The sequence below is a fragment of the Miniopterus natalensis genome, chromosome 13 (assembly GCF_054644295.1).
Source record: "Miniopterus natalensis isolate mMinNat1 chromosome 13, mMinNat1.hap1, whole genome shotgun sequence".
NCBI lineage: Eukaryota > Metazoa > Chordata > Mammalia > Chiroptera > Miniopteridae > Miniopterus > Miniopterus natalensis.
The window spans coordinates 25,228,897-25,253,384 of record NC_142093.1 but is presented as its reverse complement, the minus strand read 5'-3'; the positions used below and the strand labels follow the sequence as shown (position 1 = coordinate 25,253,384).

General features: G+C 43.0%; 1 protein-coding gene across 1 annotated transcript in view; it reads left to right on the top strand.

Annotated features, from left to right (window-relative positions):
- Positions 1 to 24,488, top strand: part of FSHR (follicle stimulating hormone receptor) — a 130,342-nt gene that overhangs the window by 76,506 nt on the left and 29,348 nt on the right. Inside the window, 2 exon segments of the mRNA XM_087823912.1 lie at positions 16,760 to 16,834; positions 17,945 to 18,019. Of these exon segments, the coding sequence (XP_087680038.1) occupies positions 16,760 to 16,834; positions 17,945 to 18,019 (150 nt within the window).

The window sequence follows — 24,488 nt, the reverse complement described above, 5'->3', positions numbered from 1 at the left end:
TCCCAGCTCTGCTTTGAAAATAGGCTGACCTAGGGAGGTAACCAATTATCTTAGTGGAAGATACAATTTAGATTACCTTCGACCTTGACAAGCTGGGCTGCCTGACGGTACTGAGCATCTCAACGAAGAAGTGACAGAAAGGGGAAAGAAGTGGTAGAAACAAGATGCTGAGGACACCAAGAGTAACTTTCCCCAAGGTCCAGCCTAAAAATATATAAATATACATACGTATCTATAAATACATATATTACTGATAAGCAAGTAGAAAACTAAAACTAACTGGCGACCGTTGTCTTGCACATAGGGCTGTGCTCTAAAGGTGTCTCGAGGGCTACAGATACCCTGCTAGAAGGAGATTTGGGAATGTTAACCACAGGTGAGCAGGTCAACTTTCCTTAACTACTCAGGATCTTATTAGGGGTTGAGCAATACTCTGATAATCCAAGGCCTGATCTCAGCAACTTTCAGGAGCTCTAGCTCTCATCCTCTCCCCTGTCATAACTGGCTTCTTCCCACTCAGTCATTAGGCAGAGAATGGCTGGAGAAGGGGGCACGGGAGTGGGACCATCAGGCAGAAAGCTAATCACTCTACACTCTCCCACTAGATATCAATCATCTGAGCCCCCCAGACTCCAGGTCTTATCTCCGTAACACAAATGTTCCCAGGGAGCATGGCTTTGTGTTTGCTTTCCATGGTGGTGCATTGTGTCTGAGAGACACCTACAATTCAGCTGCTGGGACAATTATTTCATTTTCATCTTTCTCATCAGTGGGTAAGGACCTGGAGCTCATTCTTAACCAGCCTGTTATAAAATCATGGTAGATCAAAGATGTGATTTAAGGATCTCCAGAAAGACCTAAGGGCTCCACAAGTATTTCTACTATCTGTTCCTTTGTGTCCAATATTCATAACAACTCTTTTGTTAAAGCTTTGCTCCCTATTGACATGTAATCCCCACCTCCCCGTCAATCAGATTTTAATCAGCTGTCAGACACTGGCACTGGTGTGAGTGACTTTTTCTTTAAAGCAAAGATCAGTACAGGGAGGCAAGGAGAGGAAGCCACTGAAGGAAGCTCAGATGATGCAGAATTAGAAACCAATTCAGCTCCCTATGATGCCTGGAGCTACACAACGAGCCCCACTCCAGGCAAACTTGGTGATGGACCATCCCTTCCCATTTCCCCTCAAATACCTTCGTTCCCTATCTGAGCTGAAAACAGCTCCCCTGAGTTTGCCTCTTCATTAACTCCCCTTTTGGCTATGATTTATCCTCACTTTTAAGTTGGTGATTTTCAGTCTTTAGTTTTGTAAAGTGTTTGGGGACTAGAAGAAAACAAAACCAACCTCGGCTGAGCATCTCTCGCCTCCATTCCCCAGTTTGCTGGCCGGTTATAAGCTGTTGCCACTATAAGACACCTCTTTAGGTTATACAAGCAGCGAGCAAGAAAAGACTCACACTCAACTCTGGGGCGAGATTTTCTAATAGTTTTCTCATTTCTTCATTGCCTCTGCACCTCCCAGCTGTCTTTAAATACTATGGGGCTTACTCTATCACTGACCTTGTCTAATCATATCGATTGTCAGCAATTGCAGTCTAATTAGAAAAGCAAGTTGCTATGGTAATTCCTGTGTCTTATGTCTTACATTTAAAGATACAATAATCCTAAAAGGAGAGAAATTGCTTGCAGTTGGTGACATAGGAAAACATAATTAGATATACAAATTGTGAAACTAATCCATTCAAATGAATTCTGAAATCTAAATCAGGATTTGATGTAATAAATTGGTCCCAGAATTTCTACCAAAGGTACATTTGGTCATAATGTTTTTCTTTTCCTCCAAGTACTTATATTTTTAGAATAAAAAAATGGAAAAAAGGGTATCATGGACAAACAGGAAGGAGGTGGCTATTCATAGCTTAAAATTAGATACAAGGATCCATAGCATCAGGATGCTGCATTGTGTGCTTGGAAGAACATCAGCATAGGAGTTGACAGACCCAGGTTCCGCTTTTCTGTCTTTAACTTGCTGTGTGACCTTAGGTAAATCACCACATCTTTCTGTGCTTTATCATTTTCACTGATGAGATAACAGCTTTTGCTTCTTTCATTAATTCAGTCAATCAACAATCACTTATTGAACAAGAAGCCTTGAAAATCAGTCTCAATGGATAAGATGACGGAGCAGTGTCCTGTCAGAAGTATCTTAAAGGCAGAAATTGTATTCTGCTGAGTATGTCTGAAAAAGAGGCCTGAAAAGGAATTTGCGATTTGGTACCAAAAATGCTAAAGCATTGTTAATATATGTTCCCTCCAACTCAATAAAATTGAAAGCCTGCTGAGTGTGATGCGCTGGGTTTATTCTGTTAAGAGTTCAACAGTAGCCACAGTTCTAGACTTACAGCCAGCATGACTGTTAGTCCTGCTATGATAAAATACTCTGACGATGACACAAGGAGGGTGCTAGGGAAGCTCAGAGGAAGGCAAATGTCTTAATTCTGGAGGATTAGAGAAGGCTTCCTTGGAGAAAAGGCTACAGGTTGGGCCTTAAGATTGGAATGGGCTTCCTTCCCGCTCCACTGCTCAGGTGCGAGGGCAGTGCAAACGTTTGCTTTAATCAGCATAAGGCAAAGGCGTCAAGCCCTGCACATGCCCTGTGTCCATTCAGCACACATATGTGGAGTGGCTGCTCGCTGCAAGGTCGCAAGTTAGGGATGTAACACAGTCCTTCACCCTAAGAGACTTATAGTCACTAGATTTTAGGAAAAAAATAACAACATTGGTACTAAATACCGTATCTTTAGAACTTACCAGGCTTCAGAGACTTAACATGTAGTTATTTGAGTCCTCACAGTTTTACAGGGTAAATACTATCATCCTCATCTCAGATATGAGGGACCGGAGGCTCAGAGAGGTTAAATAACTTTGCAGTTTCACACAGCTTGTAAGGGTCTTGCTCTATTGACTGGCTTAGAACACAGATAGGCCCCTTTCCTGGAAGACAGTTTAGCTTTGACTATTGTTTCTACAACTCCAGCGAGGAGACCCATGTAACTTGAATTGATGAGTAAAACTTCACTTTTATCATCATAGGTAAAGAACATTTTAAGCAAGACCAGCTCAGTGGTGATTTGCCCATGTATTTACAGCTTCTGGTGCCTTTGTTACTCTATCTGTAACTTTATCTGGAAAGGAGAGAGGGGGCGGGTGTAGGAAAATAAATCTATAAGATAGCTACTAAAAATCCCTTCCTTTGCTGATACTCTAAAATTCTCTTTTCAAGGGCATCACAAAGCAAGATAACTTTTCCTAAAAGATCTCTTTCTAACAGGATCTTCACGACCTGAAATTATTTTAGTAAAGGACAAACATGTATTTCACAATTAAATTGCACACGTACATAGGGTACAGAAAAGCCCCTTAGAAGCTCCTTAAGTGAGGAAGGAGACCTCGCTTCTTTTCTGCCCCATGCAGCCAACACCGTTGACCTCCAGGGGAACAACTCCAACTTTCTTTGTTTTGCTTCTTTCCAAGCGTTTGTTGAAACAAAGGTTTCCAGAGCACTGAAAAGGCCTGAACATATGCTGAACTGCTTGATGACTCCCAACATCTTGGGTGGCCTTCACCAGCTGAATCAGAGAATCCACTCTCCTCCTTACTTTCTAGAATGACTCCAGGTAGTGGCAAAGTCTCATAAAATAGAAACTCTTTTTAAAAACCTTCTTCCTTTTTCCTGACCATACAGATCTCTTTGCTGTAAAAACGGGGGCATTTTCAGGACCAACGTGAAGGGAAAAAAAAAAAAGACCTGGAGCAGGGCTTTGGACTACCATTTGGGGTGGGATGGGGAAGGTACTGCTCAGACATGGATTATGGAGTTGTGAAAATAGGGCCCTGAATTTCTAAATTCAAAGAAATTCAGAAAATGCAGCAAAGAGCAGAATGGACGACAGCTCTGTACACAGGGTGTTTATGAGGGCGCTACATTCAAGCATCCCAAAGGGGAAAGTTAAACAATCAATGTGACTCAAATTCAGAAGTGGCCAAATGTGAGTTCCTTGCTGTTCCCTCACTGCAGCCCATAAAGGAGGCACTTTTGTGCCAAGAATGAGAGTTAATGAGGTGGAAAATGAAGGGGCATAAAAGACAGAGTAATTATGTGTTACAGAGTGAAAACAGAGGCTGGAAGGAGGCTGAAAGCCAGCCGGGGAGGACAGGTCGTGCTACAGGTGAGGCAAGGATAGCAAAGAGGCAAACAGATCCCAGAGAGAGTATTAAGGAAGACCTTTGGGTGCTGTGGGGTGACAGAGGCGGACAGGAGAGCCCACAATAACTGCCACGCACACTTACATTTGGTGTTTCTTTGGTAAAGAGGCTCAGGATATATGACAAGAGAGAAATCAACACCGGCTTACAGGGAGCTCAATGGAGCCCTCTTTAAGTTGACAGTAAAACCAACACTGTCTTCAGGAGAAAAATGGCCCAGGCCAGGGGTATTTTTTCACCGTGTCCAGGGCTCAGGGAGGAGGCCCTTGCTGGCTACCCTGCCACTGCGCCTTCACGCGCCTGCCCGCCTTGCTGCTCCCCGGGACACAGGCGCGGTGACTTAAGAAGTGCCTCCCAGAGCCCCTGCCTCACCCCAGCTTGCTAGAAAGGAAAGCTGGCTGTGGCGGAGGACTGCCGCCCATCAGCTGGCTGCCTTTTAATAATAGAATCGGAGAAATAATCAAAATCACTGAATTCTAGGGCTAGGAGGAACCCACAAGAGTATCTGAATCAATAGTGTTGTTTTATAGATGAGGAACAAAGGCCCAGAGAAGGTAACTGATTTGACTCAAGGAGAGTGGTTAATTCGTGGCAGAGTTGAGACTAGAACCTGCGTCTCCTGGCTCCTGTGATGTAATAAAAATAATAGTAACAGCATAACCTTTGCATAACACGATGTGCTTTTTTCCCTCCTGCATGACATGCATTATTCAGATGGTCTTCAATAGCCCGCCAACTACAGAGGATTGAGTATAAAATGTACTAAGGTACAGAGGGTCTTCACAACATCTCACAGAGGAAAATGGATCTCAGAGAGCTCCAGTGATTTGCTAAAGTGATGAAGGACCGCCTCTTGCCACTCAAGAGCCCTCGCTTCCCCCTGCAGCTCCACCATGCTGCAGTGTAGCAGCAGGGAGTTCAAACTTCTTAGCCCGAGCACCTCCCGGGTCTGTGTGCTAATGGAGTTAGTAGTCCCATTGTTAAAATATTGTTCTTTCTGGCATGCTGGAGTTGTGTGTGTGTGTGTGTGTGTTTCATTTAAAAATTGAAAAAGGCAGGAAAAAAGCCAAGGGCCCATAATTCAATAAGGAGCAGGCACCTGGTGTGCTCACTGCAAGGGGCCAAGCAATTCAATTGCAGGTAGTAAATACTGTGTCACTAAGGAAGAGAGGTTTCTGGCTAAATGACGTCAAATATAGACTTAGTTTCAAGGGGGATGTTTGGTTGGTTGTTTCCTTCCAATTTGGACAAGCAACACTCCTGCATGACTCCTAATTAATCAGCCCACAAAAATCTTCTCAACACTTATTATACATACCCATTTTTCACCAGATGGTAAATGCAAAACTCATACCTGATTAGAGAATCATTTGTGAGCAAATACAAGATACCATGCAGGGTGCTAGACTCTTAGCTCAGGTGTCAGAATGTATGGCAACAAGAAACTCCAAAATGTCAGAGGCTTTAGGAACAAGTTTCTTTCTTTCTTTTTTTCTCCTTCCTTCCTTCCTTCCTTCCTTCCTTCCTTCCTTCCTTCCTTCCTTCCTTCCTTCCTTCCTTCCTTCCTTCCTTCCCTTCCCTTCCCTTCCCTTCCCTTCCCTTCCTTCCCTTCCCTTCCCTTCCCTCCCTTCCCTTCCCTTCCTTCCTTCCTTCCTTCCTTCCTTCCTTCCTTCCTTCCTTCCTTCCTTCCTTCCTGTCTTTCTTTCTTTCTTTCTTTCTTTCTTTCTTTCTTTCTTTCTTTCTTTCTTTCTTTCTTTCTTTCTTTCTTTCTTTCTTTCTTTCTTTCTTTCTTTCTTTCTTTCTTTCTTTCTTTCTTTCCTAGTAGTTCAGGGTGGTGTTCCTCAGCACTTTACTTAGGATCCCAGGGCAAGAGCAGCTTCACCATCTTTAATCATGGCTTACAAGGTTGCCCTGGGCACCTCCAGCCAAGTCCGATGGAAGGGAGACAGAGCACAAAGGAGCACACATGAGGGATTTGGCCAGGCCTGGGATGGCACACATCACTTCTGCTCACACTGCATGGGAGGAAGCCATCCCCACAAGGCTATAAACCTAACAGCAAGATTGGCCAGGAAATGTAATCTAGCTGTGCACCAAAAATATGAGGGGAAAAACAGATTTTTGTGGACAGCTAGAAATCTCTTCCATGCCATATATCAGTAACTCTCATACAAACCGTAAAAGGTAGTTATAATTACCCCCATTGAAACAAATCTTACGTAGTTTAGCTGAATTGTCTAAGGCACACAACTAGGCAATGATAAAGCTAGAGTTTGAATCTAGGCCTGTCTAGCTTCCAGGTTCATTCTGCCACTCACATGTGCATATGAACTAAGACAAATACAAGTGAGCAGGACTCTGATAAGACAAGGCCATAGTGAGATTATCCATGTCAAGCATTTAGCATTATGCCTGCTGCACAGCAAATGTCCAATAAAGGTTAATTATCAGCATCATTATTCCTGCAGCCCCGAGTTACACAGCTCAAGCTCAGAAGTGTCCCGAACCTATAGACAAGTTATCATTCCTTACGTGTTAGAGGCCCCTCCAAGCTTCTCACCTCTATCTTTGGCGTCTGCAGAAGCTGGCAGACAACACCGAAGCCAAGTGACCTAATCAATGTATCTTCCCTTTCTCCACCACACACAGTGTTCACTCCCTTATGATCTTGCCAATTCTTTGTCTTCCATCACTTAGAACTCAATGAGTTGATGTTTAAACAATTTCTGAGAGGCATACACACATTAATAAAGGAATTGTCTACCTTTTCTAACTTTTAACTCCACTATCCTATTTCTAGAAAATCTCTTTCCCTCTCTCTCCTGCTCTCTCCCCCTCCTTCGCTTTTTATCACCCTCTTTTCATTCCGTTTGCTTTCCCAAACAACAGCCCTACTCATGGCTCCCAATCATAAGTACTAGACACACTCCCCTATCCAGGCAGAGATGAACTCTTAGGCCATCACCTTCCTTTCCACCCTTTTCTCAGCTAGTCACTCCATTTTTATTTTCTTTCATATTACATACATAACCTTGAATCTACTCCAAATTTTTAAGTAAATCATCAGGACACTTAACTGTTTGAAAAAAGAAGATTCATGACCCACATCAAACCTCTCCTGAGTCATCACCTGATTGTTAAGAACTGCTGGTCTAATGGAAATTGCAAAGAGCCATTATTACGATAATGATGGTGGGAAATGAAGAGACATTTGCAAGAAATACTGAAAAAAGTAATTGAGAGGATTTGGGATCTGTTAAACGTTGAAGAGTAGTCAGAGATGACCCCAGGATTTAAAGCTTGGGTTGGTCCAATGAGCCAAGAGGGATGACAGATGGAGCTGCGTCTGCGATTAGGGAGGGGAGGAGTTGAACGAGGAAAATAATAAGCCTGCCCAAGACTAGCTGTCCATGACGGGTTCGCAGGACACGTCACAGAACACGACTTTGCCAGTCACAGACCTGGGACTCTGGTCTAACAAGGAAACTTGTTCCAATGACATGTGAGGCATCCACAGAGCGGTTCTAGCAGGGCAGGCTTGATGGATACTAAGACAGAGCTTGAATATGCTGACAGCTAGAGTGGTTTGAGAGGAAAAATATGGTATATGTGGAAAATAAGAAAAGGCATTGAATCCCCACTGTTTACCCTGCTCTGTTTGGGATGATTGGCACCCTTCTCACAATTTTCTCCACTTCTATCAATTTTGCGCTCACTCCCAACTTCTCATTCATATGGCTTCTAAATCGCAGACTCTTGAAAGCAGGGGCACTGCTTTTTACTCTCCTCATACTTTATATTTGCATAGCGAATGTACTAAAAAGAGCCTATCACATGGGTCGCTGCTTGGGACTCTGATTTGTCCGTGGAGAGTGAATGCGCACGTTGACTTACATGTTGCCTTGCCAGAACTCAAGTACCATGCAGTGTGGAGGAAGGGGTGGCATTTAGTTGTTTTACAGTCATATTGCTCCAGAAAAGATTTCTATTCTATTAGAAGTTAAAACAATAACAACAACAGGAATCTCTGAAATGGAAATGGTTTTGCAAATCCCTGGAAATATGACCTACCGGATTTCTGCCACCCTTTGAGGCCCGTGAATGGTGGGTTCACGTCTCAGATGAATTTCGCCTCCTGGCTCTGTGTCTCTTTCCCCTCTTCTGTAAAGGAGCTACAGAAGATACTCATCTCATAGGGTTGTTGGGAGGATTAAGCACTTTAACAAATATGAAGCATACAAGAATTCACTGGAACATAAAGAATGTATAAGAAATGTCAGCTAATCTGACTAATTTTTAGCCCCTTTCCTCATCTGCTGAGGAGAGGAAGGGGAATAAGTAATAATCTATACTTTGGTATAACATAAGTTATATCAAACATTTCAAGTAAGACACAGTTTAAAATGGACACGATAGTTTGTTATTGATATATTTTAAAGTGAACGAATTGAATTCAGATATCTGAATTAGGTGGAGTCACTGAGGGTGCTTTTATCTCTGTCTCATTTGGGGGACATCATCTTCAAAGCATTTTTAGCAAAGACTCTCCTTACCCAGGAGAGGAAAGCAGATGAGACATGTTAGGAAAGGAAAATAACTACCTGTTGTCATCTGAGGAGGTGAGAGGAGCCCCTTGGCAATGTCCTTACCACACCTGACATGTCCCACCCTGTATTGACCCTCTCCTGAATGGAACAGCATACTTTGTAGGCTATGGCTTCAGCGGTGGAGACATTCTTGGTGGGGCATCTATGTGTTCTGCCTAATCTCTTTTGTTGGCCAACAAACCAGATGGTGGGTCTCACTGTGGGTAAGACTCAGGATGGAGTTGGGGATAATGCCACAGCCTGGTTTAAGGATTTAAATGATCTGTAGATGAGTTTAAGAGAAGCATTGCTAGAGCCTTTGCTAGCACCATTTTTGAAACACCATTGGTTGGCTAGCCCAGTGTTTCCCAGCTGCAGAGAAATTCAGTCCTTAACTACACAAAAGGCAGGCTGTCAGGGTGGCACAGGGACATTTGAGTTTACCATGTGACAAGCATTGTGATTCCACACACACAATCATATTTAATCCCTTTGACAGCCCTGTGAGGTAGTCATTGTTTACATTTTATAAACAAGAAAACTGAAGATCAGAGGAACTCTGTAACTTGCCCATAGTTATACAGCTAGTAAAAACGGAGGTAGGATTCAAATTCCAACCTCTAGTATAAAGTCTCTGGATCTGACCCTAAGTGAATTCTGAATGAGGGTGGGAGTGGATATTTGGAGAGTTTTATGAAATATTCTGGAATTCATTTTCATGGGAATTTTTACCTGCCCTGTTCTGTATGTATTTAAATTATACAGCACATGCCTGGTCAGTGTGGTTCAGTGGTTGAGCATCCACCCTATGATCCGGGAGATCTCAGTTTGATTCCCAGTCATGGCACACACCTGGGTTGTGGGTTTGATCCCCAGCAGGGGGACTGCAGAAGGAGCCAACCAATGACTTTCTCATCATTGATATTTCTATTTCTCTCTCCCTCTCCCTTCCTCTCTCTGAAATCAATAAAAAAAATTTTTTTTAATTATACAGCATATTTCCAAAGAACTGGGGGAGTAGACATGTGGTAGAAATACAGGAAAACATATTTTATTTATATATATCATATATGCATAATATGTAATCATATATAACATATTTAATACATATATAATGTATAATATATACTACATATAAGCATATCATTATTGATATATCTGTAGCTATATTGAAATGCAATGTGCCAACAATCCACTTTATTTTTCCAGTAACTCAGATATAGCACATCAGATAAAGATAGCAGCCAGTTAAGGAAAGCCTAAAATACTAGACTCATTGAGGGAGAGATAACTGATAAAGCCCAGGACCACTTTTATTCATCTTCAGATCCCCAGCACTGAGTATAGTGCCTGAAATGCAAAGCTGCTTAATAAAAATTTGTTGAGCACTTGTTGAATTAGTGCTTCGCTCTTTTAAAATTTCACTCCAAGGTTCTGCTAAACAGGAAGCTTCCTTCCTGTGCTAACACACTATTTGATATGCAAATGCTTTCTTTACTGCAAGTTTTCAAGAACACAGCTTTATTGTGCAAGAGCAAAGGTGGAAATCTTTTACAGTCTTTCAAAGACCATTCATTCAGCAAACACTTGGCTGGGGCAGGAATACTAAGGTAAAAGGCAGTGTCACTGTCCTCCAGGAGTTATGTGCCTAGTGAAGGAGACAAAGCAGAATACAAACCCAAGGCAGTGTGTAAGAAAGGGCTGTACCATGGAGTGTGCGGGGATCCTAGACCAGAGGGAACACAGGGAACTAAATTTAGTCAACTAAATTTAGTCTAAGGTTATTGAAAACAAAAGAAATAAATTTGATTCAGTGAATATTAAAAACATTTTAATTCAATCAAATCCCCTAATGTACCCAGTTAGGGGGCAGTATATTGAATATACATGGTGGGGCAAAAGTAGGTTTTACAGTTGTTCATGTGGAAAAATAATACAATAATTAATAAATAACAATACAAGAATAAACTCTGTGTTTCATGTACTCACAACTGTAAGCCTCCTTTTGCTGCACCTTGTGCTGGAAAAAAATGCTGTGTGGAGAGTCAGGGGAGGAGGGAAAAGGTGGAGAAGACCCTGTTGGAGAATATCTCCTGTGTCAGAAAAAAGCAAAAACAAAGAAGACATTTCTGCATATGTGATTTCTTATTTACATCCTGTTCTCTAATTCATAGATGCCACTGAAATTCTAGTGAAACCTTTAATTGCTGCTCATAATTTTTCAGTTCTTTCTTATCGTATAAGACCCATAGCCAATCTGCTCTGAATGAAGCAGTCCCAGCATTTGGCAAATGAGTATCAGATGAAATGGTGGACAAATTAATACCACTCTATGATAGGCTGAAATTTTATGCTGAACCTGGCTTAATTCTACATAGTCATTTACTCCCTAAAATCTCTCCTGCTGACACCCCCCACTTCCCCATCAAGTATGCAGGCACACCGTGTTTTACTGCACCTCACTTTGTTGTGCTTCATAAATGTTGCATTTTTACAAGTTGAAGGCAAGATCCTCCACCAGCAAAAAAAAAAATTATGACACTTCATTGCGGTGATCTGGAACTGAACCCACAATATCTCTAAGGTATGCCTGTACTTGTTTATGAATACCACTCCATTGACCAGAAGAATGCAAACCTGGAGTAGAACTTGATTGTGGCTCTGAAGCTCACTCCAGACAGAATGCCCTGAGAACCCCCAGTACCTCTTGCAAGCACATCTCCCCTTCCTTCAAAGAAACATGGAATTTCATGCACAGAAAGGACCTTAAAATTCACCTTCTTAACCCCCAATCAAATGCTTTAAGCATACCTACAGTCATGCCAGTCACCTCCCCTGTTTCTCCTGTCTGGGTGTTTTGTCAATTCAAGGACCTCACCTGGGATGCAGAGAGGTAGAGCTAAGGACATCCAGACACTATGAGTGCAGCAGACCAAATACACATATATGCCCCTTGTATGCTGTACTAAATGTTAAGACTACTGGGACAAAAGCCTAACCCACAGACAAGCTAGCCTTGGCAACCTCTTAGCAGACTTGGGCATGTTGCCTACAGAAAAGAGGGCAAATAAATACCAAAGACAAGCTTCATCTCCTTCGCAGTTTTGCAGATACCATTTCTGGACCTGAAGACTACTTCTCCTTCATCTACCCGTCCATTCACTAAACATTTCATGAGTACATATTACATGCCAACTCACCACTAGATGCTGGAGATACAAGGACAGACAGATAAGACACCATCCAGAAACACAAAGTCAAATTGGGGAATTAAACAACGACCAGCCCCACCCCCCAAAAAAGCAATGACAAAACAATGTTAATTGTTTTAACTGGGAAATGAAAGAAGTCTTGTGAGAATGTAGAGGACAGGAAAACTTCAATGATGAGAGAGTAATGGAAAGCTTTCCAGAGGGGTGTAGGGTTTTTAAACTCAAATACTTCACTCCTCTTAAGCTGATTTGAACTCCTCTGTCATGCTCCTCGTATTCACTCATATGTGTGTGTTGGAGAGAAAGGTCCGGGGGGGTGTTATTAACCATTCTAAAGGACCTTGCAATCAGTGTGATCTCGATACCAGCACTATCCCCTGCCCTGGGGTATCAGAAATGCAGAACCTCAGGCCCCAGTCAAGATCTTCTCACTGAGAATCTGGATTTTAACAAGATCCCCAGATGATTCACACATGCATGAACACTTGAGAAGCACTGTCCTAGGAGATGAGAGGCTCCTCCGGAAATAAGCTTTCCACAGTCAGGATCCGTAACCCAGAAGGGCGGCGCTCAGTGTCTACCTTGGACAGCTCCCAAACTTTTTGGTCTCGGGATCTCTACACTTTACAAAGTTATTAAAGACACCAAAAAGATTTGCTTATGTGGGTTATAGCTAATGACATTTACCATACTAAAAATTAAAACTGGGGAATAATTCATTTGCTAGTTCATCTAAAAACAATAAATTCCTCCATGTTAATATAAATATGTTTTTATGCAAAATAACCACCCTTTCAAAAAATATAAGTAAGGAGAGGACCGTGGTTTTACATATTTGCAAATATTTTTAACTCCTGGCTTAATAGAAGACAGATGCATTCTCATATCTGCTTCTGCGCTATAGCTGTTGCGTATCACATATCAAGTAGGACTACACCATATGCTCACAGAATGAGAATGAAAATTTCTGTTTCAGCATTATTACAAAAAATCATTTTACCATATAGACTACTGGCTCACACTTTGAAATCTATCCCATCCCTAGAGCTCTTCTCTCTCATGAACCTATACTTCTGACTCTAAGGAAACACCATCACATCTTGAATTGTGCCAACTGTAATGATTTGTCGCAATGCAAAGAAAATTGTCAACAGAATCATTTGAGACAAAGAATGATTTTTTAATTATGTAAGTTCTTTGGATGTCAAGATTCTACATGCTCCCTTCAAAGACCAGTTGTGTAATCCTCACAACTTTATATTATCCTAGCCAAGCCTGGTCACCTCTGTTAATCTAGCTGGAGATGGTATTGGCTGCACTCACTCTAACTTACACAAGTGCACTGAAGATGAAGGGAAGCTATGCATTAAAAAAAACTCTGTTAATTATCAACACTAACCAAACGTAAGGTGCTACGACATATTTTTCCACATCTCTTGCTATACGTTTGCAGTGCTGTGACTTTGTGATGAAACTTTCTTACTTATGAAAAAATAAACCTAACTCATACCTGCTCTATTTTACTGCCGTCTCCAGGTTCTGTCACCAGGTTTCTCTTGCTACTATTTAGTGTCATTGCCTCTTGTGCTCCAAGAACCTGATTTATCTAATTTATTGTCTTAGCAGCCAAGGGAAAATTGGCCCTTGCTCCTGAAGCAAGTTTTAAGACAGAAATCATAGATCTAAAAGGGACTTTTTGGTCATTTAGCCCAGCAGTTCTCAATCCTTTATGCACATTAGAATCGCCATGGCTTGGAGAATTAAAGGGAGGAAAAAACAACACCAGAGTCAAACCCCAGGCCAAGTAAACCCAACTCTCTGGTGTGGACCCAGGCTTTGGAATTTTTAAAGGTCCACCAGAAGATTCTAATGTACAGCTGGAGTTGAGAAACTCTGATCTAGTCCAAGTCTTCACTTTCCATAGGCAGGGAGGAGGGAGAGACAGCCAAGTCAGGGAGGAACCTAACACAGGATCACCAAGAAAGAACAGGATTTAAATGCCACTGTCTGGCCAGACAACATGACCAAGATTTTTCCATTGTTCTCTTAATTCAGTTCTCAAAACAAAATAAAAACCAGAGTTTTAGTCTTCTTCCTTTAAAAAAAAAAAACAAGAGCATTTTTCAAATAACTTTAAAGTGTTATATATACAATAAAATATATGTACCTATTTTAAGTTTAAAGTCTGTAAGTTAGACAAATATATGCACACCCATGTTCCTACCTCCCCAACCTTAATATAGAATATTTTCATCACCCCAGAAAGTTTCCCTGCCTCTTCCCTGTCAGCAACCTCCATCTAGGCCTCGGGCAACAATTACCCTGATTTCCATCACTGCAGATTAGTGTTCCCTGTTTTAGAACCTCATATAAATGGAACCACACAGTAAGAAGTATGCATGCTTTCATGTCTGCATTCTTTCCCTCAGCATAACTTTTTAAAGGTTCAGCGATGTCGTATCAGCAGTTTGTTTCATTTTATCAACTAGTAGTATTCCATCACATGAATATTCCACAGTTCACCCAACTGGGTTGCTTCCAGTTTTGGGCTATTACAAATAAAGCTGCTATGAGCATTTGTGTACAAATCTTTGGAAGTGCATAAATTTTTATTTCTCCTGAGTAAATATATGGGAGTGGAAATACTGGGCCCAACGTGGCCTGGGAGGCGGGTGTGTGGAAGGAAGTGGTCCAGCCAGAGCTGGTTCTGCATACAGGCGGGACTGTTTATTACCATAGAGATCAAAATGCCCACTTCATGGGTGTGTTCAAAGCACTGGAGAGAAAGTGTGCAGAGTGGCTGGTAAATAGACGACACTTACTAAATGGTAATAGAAATAACTAGAGGCAGAACTGGGCTGGACTGGGTTCTCAGTGAGGAAGTCCCTTTCCACTACAGCACAATGTTCACCTCCCCCCACCCCTCATTCAGCCTAAGGCTCCCCCCACCCCATCCAATCCTTATACCCTCTCCTATCTTTGAGGGTGAGGCCATTAAATGTGAACTACCTTCTGGATTAATTTAGAAGTGTTTCTTGGCTTGTGTGTTCTTTTAACTTTTAGTTATCTTTTAAGGAGACATGCCTACCTTTGGGGCAGTATTAAACTGAGATATCTCCACAAGTGGTGACCAACCTACTGGTAACTGTTAGTGAACCTGGGAATCGCTTTCGGAAAATATGACTCCATTTGCATTTAAACCCCGTCTGTCACCTAGTTCTTTCCTCTGTACCTTAGTCTCTACCCATGCAACTCTCACTCCTCCTATAAGTGTTCAAATAAATGCCTATTTCTCTATGCCTACCACCCCTTTCCTAATCTGCATCCCTGTATCTCCTGGCAATCCTTCCATGTGCCGGACTGACAAGCAAGATAAATGGCCAATGGCCAACATGTTCTATTAGACACACACACACACACACACACACACCACCCTCATCTATCTTCAACTGTGAAAATCGTGAAGATTTAAATATTCCAAATGAATCATAAAAGATGCTCTCCTAGAATAAGAGGCATTTTCTCTTCCCTCACGGGGGCTTGTGAGAAATGACTCTACCTTCATTCAAGGAGTTGACAGGCCCCAGATGTCACCAGCCCCCCTCACTGAGGTGGCTGCTGTTCACAGTCACACGTCCCCTCCCCCACAAGGCGGTCTCCTGTCCTGCCCTCCAGGCTGGTCCCTTGATCTAGGGCCTTTCTAGAGCTCCCAGGCCAACAGACAGGCTTCTTCCTCAGCTGATTTGAATGCATGCTGCCTCTGAGATTTCCTGAGACACTCAGCTACAGCAATGAAACTCTCAGAGTCTTCCCCGGGAGGCCTAATAACAGTACGTTTCATCTGCGAGCCACTTTCTAAACACTAACAGATGAAGCCACCCTCTCTCTTCCCAAGCTCCAGGCTTCAACATGGTGGACTTCATTCCCCACTGCCCTCAAATTACTCCAGCGGGAAAGAAGCTGGGGCCTGAAGGATCTCTGGGGGGTATTTTAGGCCGAGACAACATTAATGCCAGAGACCTTGCAACAGCAACTCCCACTTGGGTGATGGCATGAAGGGGGAAGGATTTTCCATGTTTCTTTAAAAGACGCTGAATCAAGGTTCTCATCTCCGGCAGCCAGATCAGTGGACAGAAGAACTTGACTCCATGGTCTAGGGCAGGGTCACTGAGCACAGTCTGTGGCACCAAGTGTAACCTGCCACTTGTGTTTATAAATAAGATTTTATTGGAACACAGTCATGCTCATTTACATGTTATCTATGGCTACTTTGCCCTAAATATCAGTTGAGTAGTTTCAACTGAGACCAAATGGTCTGCTGAACCAAAAAATATATTTACTATCTGGCCCTGTAGAAAAAGTTAACCAACCCCCAGTATAGGGAACTTCAAGTTTGTTCTCACCCTACATATTCCCTAAATATCTTGAAGCAAATCTCCTTCCCTCTCCAGACCTCAGTGTCTACATCTATAGACTGAAAAGCCTCTAAAGTGAGGCATCGCCTTGGGTTTCCTGTCTCATTGTTCTGTAAGTATTAGCATCTCATATATTCATTTTATTACAGCAGACTTCGTTGAGGGCAGAAAAGTGTTTTGTGAGTTCATGAATCATCCTAAGCACCAGCCTCTATGATGATCCCTGAGTCCATTTACAGATATAACTGAACTGACTTGAATTATACTTCTTTCTTCACAGAGAGATCTCGCAGAATGATGTCTTGGAAGTGATAGAGGCGAACACGTTCTCCAACCTGCCCAGATTACATGAAATGTAAGCAAGAACCTATGAGGTTTGTCCTTGTCATTGCCCTCCTGATCCACCCTTTGTCCTCTCTCTGCTTGGCCTCTCCTTACCCTACTGGGAAAAAGAGGCATGACCAGGGTCTCAGAACCCACAGGAACTATCAGAGAAAGGAATGAAAGGGCAGCCAGCCCTCTGAGCAGGGTCAAGCAGGCATCCCCCTACGCAGTTCAATGGGCATTGGAGCTAATGGGACAGCTCCTTCCTGCATGGAGAGGTGCTCAGCCCATCCTAGCACTGACTGTACTTAAAATGATTAATTACCTGGGACTTGGATCTGGGTAGCTACATGTTACTGCAACATAAAAGCTAATGAAACAGGGAGGAAGTAATTAACACAGAGCGTCTCTGCAAATATACATTGATCCAGCAAGATGAGGAAAGGGCAGCTCTCTGTTGGAATCCAAATGTGAACATGCTCACCTCCGGACTATTGATCAGGACACGGCTCAGGCTAACCTGCAGCAGAGGTCACCACCTCCCACACGCTGAGGGAGCGGCCTCAGTCTACAGCATGAAGGGAGCGACTGCACATCCCCAGCTACTGTCCGCCAGGATTTCATGGTTAAAACCAGATGGCACTGTCTGCCCCAATATTTGTCTTCCTTTGCTTTTTCATTCTCTGGTTCTCCAATCTCCTTTTGCCCCTCAGCCTGTTTCCTTCCTATCTCTCTTCTCACCCTCTTTTGTTGTTTCCCATCCCCTTATCTTTTGTCTCCTGACCAGACAAAAGCTTGATTCCCTGTATTAGTCCCATCCCTACCCTCTTAGCCTCCTCAGACTCTGGGAGATCCTTACTGGTTAAAGGCTCAGCTGTGCTCAGGTTGAAAATGACTCACCCAGCCAGTGTTTGTTCACCTCTGATAGACAGCCCAGGAGAACTTTGGTGGATGAGAGTTAAACAGGACAGGGTTAATATTTAGTTTGCACACTTTAGCATGGTAAAAGGCACTGCATGCATGCTCAATTTTTATTGAAACGATGGACGGGCAGATGACATTGATATATTCTGCATAGTGTGAAAATACTACAGCAGTCCTTACTCTAGAGATTATGTTCATGTTCTTTTCTCTTTTACAGTAGAATTGAAAAGGCCAACAACCTGCTATACATCGACCCCGATGCCTTCCAGAACCTGCCCAACCTCCGATATTTGTAAGAACTCCTGTATTCTGGTGCCCCCTCTATGATAAAATCGTGTATTCCTATTTTAGCAAAATGTCCACTTGCTACTCTGGGAAGCAATTGCTTTTTATCAAAGATGTGGCGCAGAAGTGGAGGTGGGGAGACACTTGCTGGTGGATTTTAGTTTAGTTTAATGAGTGAATGCCACTAATATAATTGCATTTTGTTTCCATTTACTAAAACAGACATCACAAGGAATGTCATTTGCATTAATGGGATTGTCACACAGACCTCTTGCAGAACTCAGTCTTAATTTAGTGTTAATGAGATGCAGTCAAAATTTCTGCTAGCATTTAGCTTGTGACCTTGACCTCAAAGACATCATCTCCTTTGTTCTGCATATATGCATTTTTTTCTTTGACAGATTACAATGTTTTATTTTGTAAGTTTTGGCTAATAATAGACATGATATTAATCAGTAGAGAGATTCCTAGTGTTTGAGCTCCATCCCTTGGGCCTGCCCCCATCAGCAAAAACACTGCTTCTTCTACTCAAGCGGCTTTCAAATTAGCTGAGCTTGATAAAGCCCTGGATGCTATGATGTGGCCCCACAAAACAATAGGTAAGAATTTGGGCTACGGAATCAAACTTTCTAGGCTCATTTACTGATCTCAGACAAGAACTTCACCTCTCAAAGCTTGTTTCTCTCTCTCTCTCTCTCTCTCTCTCTCTCTCTCCTTCCCTCTCTCTAAATAATCAATAAAAACATATCCTCGGGTAGGGACTAAAAAAATAAAATAAAAAAAATAAGTATTGCAAAGTTTGAAATCAAGAGAGGCAGAATTTGGCCCCAATATTGGGCCCCTACTTGAGGCCAGCACCATTCATTCTTATTAGCAAGAACCCTTGGCCTTTCCTCTAGGGCATGAGGGCTGGGGAGGAACTGGGAGAATGTGGGCATGGAAGAAGAGAAAACTCTGGCAGAACACAGGGGACAAAGCTGCAACTTTGACTCTGGAAGAGGCTGAAATTTGTGTCATCTGTCATCGAGTCCAGCCCCTCCTCTGTGTCACACTGAGGTGTTGAGCAGTCCCCAGTCCCATCTGGCTCCCTATCATAGGCAGACAAAGCTGGAGGTGACTGATTCCAGCTCCATCCTTTTCTGAGAGGATTTTGTTCTCAGAGCATTTAAAACGTGCTTTCTAACTGAGAAATGAAAAGAATTAGCAACCAGTTTGGAGAAGCCCTGTCATTGCCAAAGGATCTTTCATGACTGCTCTGAAAATAATATCCTTACATAATTCTACAGTGTCCAGAACTCTTTCACATCCGCTGCCATGCAGATCCCCATCAGCAAGTTGAGACAAAGGGTTATTCATCTTAAGCCTGTTGATTTATTGCCCAAGGTGGGCCTTCCCCACCTGCCCACTCCTCCCCAGGATGTAGCACCCAGTGACTCTGAGAATCATGGCAACGATTTCAAATATTCTTCTGGATGATGAACTACATGTTTCAAAGAAAAGGAAAAAACACACAAAATGGATGAAGAAATCAGAGGGACCTGTAGGATTGAGTAGTTGTTTATTTCCTTAAGCCAGGAAATGTGCTTATCATCACAGCCACCAAAGCAGGAAATGACAAGGGGTAGGGGTGAGTTGTCATTTGACTTGGGCATCCTAATTGCAGCACACATGGACCTAAAAGTGTTTCTCTTCCATTTGAGGCTGATCATTTGACAGCACAGCATTCGAGACAACTAGAAATCAGTATTCTTCATCATGGCCTTCATACTTCACTGAGGAACCCAAAGTGGTTAGGGAAAAAACTCATGAATAAAGAAATGTACTTTGACTAAAAGAAGATACATCAAAGAAGCCAACTGGGTGGAATTTTTTTTTTAAGTCAATATTGTGTTTGCAGGCAATGCTTCTCTCTCTATCTCTCCACCTTCCTGGAGTTGACCTTTTGTGTATGAAAGATTACCTATTGATCTATAACAATATCCTCTTGCCTTTGCATCCTGTCAGTGTAATTTTTAGGCAGCCGGATGTTGCTTTTTGCCATTCAATAGACCATAATTCCATCTTAGCAAACCCTTCACACAGCTTGGTAGGCCCCCATCTAACTGACAACCATCTTCCACTCACACATGGGCCTGTCAGACCTCCTTAGGATGCCTGCCAGTGGCAACCACGTCATCTGCTTTCTCCAGCTGGGGATAATTCTTGGAGATTCTTCACTGGAACTCACTTCAGTGATTCAGGCTATTTCTTTCCCACCCCTAAATTCCTCTCTTTTCTGCATTCCTCTCTTTCATTTGGTTTGTGGGGGTTAATGAAAGTGGATTCTCTGATTATAAAAGCATTCGTGGGACACTGCATGGCAAAGGGACGGAGGGCAGAGAGTAGGGAGGCAGTATACAGTGGCAAGGAGGCACATAGGTTCTAGTGCCACCTGTCCGGGCGCAGGTGTCAGCTCCTACCCTTGTTAGTTGTATGTAGACCTTTGGTAATTGGCCTAACTTCTCTAAGTCTCCGTCTTACTTTCTTTAACCTAGGAATACACTATCTGCATCCTTAGATTGTATTAAATGAAGTACTTAGAAGAATGACTGACATTTAGAAAATTCTCAATAAATGTTAGCAATTCTTATTACATTCCTGACCCTGTGATTTATTAGCTAAGGGAGCCCATGTAAGGGACTTCATCTCTCTGTACCTAAGTTTTCTCCTCTGCTTACAAGAATAATAATAACACCAACATTTTGGGACAGTTGTAAGGATTAATTCAATAACGATCATCATGGTGGTGATGATGACATCTCCTTCTCCTTCTAACATTTCTAAGGTTTTGAAGGCCTCTTTAACTATTTCTTTTGGATAGAACCCACTGATCAGCATTCATACACAGAAATATATCATTGGTATTTTTCTAAGGACAAAGGCATTCTTCTTACTGAACTCCTGACATATTCGTAAAGATCCTTCCAACAGACAAAAGTACATTATCCTGCAGAGTTCTAATGGGGGGCTCCTAACCTCCCTTTAATGTTATTTCCAACACTAGTGGCCCACAATCTCTCTAACCATTTCCATCAAAATAAATTTCAGTTCTTCACACTGCCAGCTGGCTGGCTAACGCTTACCGTTTTTATGTTGATTTACAATTTCCTGCTTTCTTTTATCATACTTCAATGCATTTGAACCTCACAGTAATCCAAGGAATAAGCAGCACAGTAAGAGCGTATATGCATTTTATAGGAGAAGTCAACTAGCCTTGCCTGTGGTCCCTGGTTACAGGGCTCTTCTGAAAGGGATGTACAGTGTCCCTACAGATTGTATTTCTCCAATACATTAGATATTCAGCAATGCGTGGCTTTCTATGATGGCTTGGAAAAGATATAAACTAGATTTCACTTTTAGACATTATGGCAGCCACACACATGGTGGAAAGGGTTGGTGTCTCCCCATTTCTTCGTCATTTTGGATGTGAATTGGCCAATGAATACAAACTCATTCATTCAGTCAACACATTTATTGAGGTTACACTACATCTGAGACTTTGCTGCAGCTATTGGGTGTATAAAAGATGACAAGACAGATGAAGCCTCTACTCTGATGGAGCTTATTGTTTGTGGAGGTAAACAATGTTAGATAATGTCATGTGGTGATAGTGGTATAATGAAAAAGAAATCAGAGAGTGATGCTTTAGAAGGAGTGGTTGAGAAAGAATGGAGGACCCTGTGTGAGATACAGGAGACATCTATAGACAGCTCTTGATCACCTCAAAGAGTTCAGTCTTCTGGGGGGGGGGAAAGACTATCAACCACTAACTCCAAAAATAACGACACATCTGTAGATCTGTGTGGCACCAGTAATAGACACGAGGGCTGACCCAATGCCTCTGGCTGGACTCATCAGGGAAAGCTTCTTAGGGATAAAGTGAATATTGGAAAGATGATTAAAATTTGAAAAGACAGTAAAGAAGAAGAAATTTCCTGTGAAAGAAAGAGGTGAGTGAAAACAAAGAATGTGAAAGGGCCATTATGGAGTAGGCAGAGGATGGGGAGGAACTGAGTCCCAACTGAAAAGGTATGCACTGGGAACAAAGAAGTATGACTATATCTGCATGGATTGGGTTTGGCAAGATTGGAAAAAACATTAAGGAGGGGAGTTTAGGTCTAACACAGAAGGAAAGAGTAAGCCATGGAGATTCTTGAGCAGAAGACAGTGACTTAGACTCTAGATTAACCACTAGCAGAGTATAGACATACTCAAGAAAGTTCTGCTAAGGGGCAGTTGCCATAATCCAGAGGTACATTAATGGTGGCACCAGGAGAAATAGAAAGGTAATGGGGGACATGTTACTAAACAACAATCACTGGTACTACATGATTCACCTCTATGTCAGACATGGACCCAAGTGACTGCAGTGATTTTCACCCACTTGCCTCTAATAAACCCCAAAGCCTCCCTTTCCCACCCCCACCCCCAGCGCCCCCCACACAGAATCATCCTGCAGACAACACTCATCAAAATTCAATCTGGGCCAGAATTCATCTTACACAGGGACTGTGATTATTGGGAAGAAATTATTAGCCATCTCCCTGGCTGTCAATGTTGTAAGTATCTAAATATGTTGTCATGACTACAAGCATGTTAGGGCACAATGGAAATTACACAGTTGCTTCTTTTATCAGTAATCTATCTAGCACAGCCAACTTTGACTGCCACTGTCAACTCCAGGAAAATATGGCCAGATTTTCCTTCTGGAAAACTGAAATTCAGGATGAGATTTTAGCCTGAATATGTAAGTTCAAGGAAGGCAAGGACCTCCTCTTGTCTGAGGGCCTGATCTGAAAGAAGGTGGCATTTTTGTGCCAGTAACCTCTCCTTGCTCCTCTAACCTGCTCAGTTTGCCTTATCCTGCAAGAAGCCCAGGTTTTTCCATCAAGGAGATAATTATTTGATCTATTAATTCACAGCAATATGTTTAGGTCTTGATACTCTTCTTCCCAGGGGAATTTGAATTTTTTAAAAGAAAAGACTGGAAAAGGCAATGCTAAATCCAAGGATTGGTAATGACAGACTCCCAGGAAAGAGGGCTCTGAGAAGGAGAGAAAAGTCCCTACAGGAGCCTCTCCAATAGCATGTAGGTAACCATCTACTCCACCTACCTGCAGAGTCTCTGAGTTATATTTTCACAGGATACACCTTCTTATGAGGTAGATGTATCCTCGCCTCATTAATTTTGAAATAAGATGTGTCTCTGTCATCAACAGAAATCAGATATAAGGACAAGTCTAGAGAAGGCTCAGAGAGAAGAGTCTCAGATTAACTGTGTGAAATCAGCCACATTTCTTCCTCACTGCTAGTATCATCTCCGGACAATGATGGACTAATCCCTTTAAGCCTTAGTCTCTTTATCTGCAAAATGGAAATAACAGAATATGCCTCAAGAGGTGAGTGAGATGAGGGAAATGGACTCTGCGCCCTCTATGATCTCTTCAAGCCCTGGGGCTCCCGGTGTCACTGCCTGTCCGAGCTCAGCATAGTCAGGCCCAGTGTGAAGGATCTGGTATGGAAGGAGAAAGTCCCTCTGCAAGGCAGGAAGACCCAGCGTCTTGTATTTCCCAGATCAGGCTCCTTTTCCCCAGGATTCAAGATGAGATCCTATGGGTGCATTAAACCAGCTATCAATTACTCTCGAAAGCTCAACTCCTGGAGCTAAAGGAGAGTGGTAGGATGAGCCCCTGACACTTCGGTCCCTCGCTGATAAGCACAGCCAGCCTCAGCAGGGCCCGAGAGGCCCCCAGTGTGGAGGTGAGGCTTCCGAGGCAGACGGCACTGAGCAGGCCTGAGAGGGACAAATCACAAGCCCCCTCAGTGGTCCCGCCTCAGGCACAGGCCGGAGGAGAGTCAGCTTAGGGGGCAGAATCTGCAGGGGCGTCAGGGGAATCACAGCGCCCCGTGGAAAATAAACTGCTGCTGCTGTTTCCACCCTGCAGCCTCCATGCTGGGAGATTTGAAGGGTAGTTTTGGTCTCACAGATCCTTTCAGATTTGTGGTTATCCCTGGGAGGGGTGGCACACGAGGAGATGAGAGCTAACACGGGAGCTAGGAGCTACATCTCTGTGGGGTGAGGGCAGCCTCGGGCAGCAGACGTGGCCAGAGGAAGCTGGGCAGCGCAGCGGGCAGCGGGGCAGGCGGGACAGTGAGGAAGGGGGCGGTAACTCTAGGTCGCAGGCTCTGTGCCACTCCAGGGTGGTGACCAGGTTTTCTTCATCTTTATGCCCCCGGCGCCCGGCACATAAAAAGGGATCCCACTGTTCACGTTTCCTCTTTCATGGAGCCTGGCTGTGGCCCAGGCCTCTCGCGCACCTGTTCTCAAGTCCCCCTGCCGCCCTTGCTGAGGGTGGCATCTTTTCCTGTTCGCCCTCATTCGTCTCATCTGCTTTATCTTTCACGATGGATGTGAACACAGGCATGTTCTAGCCAAA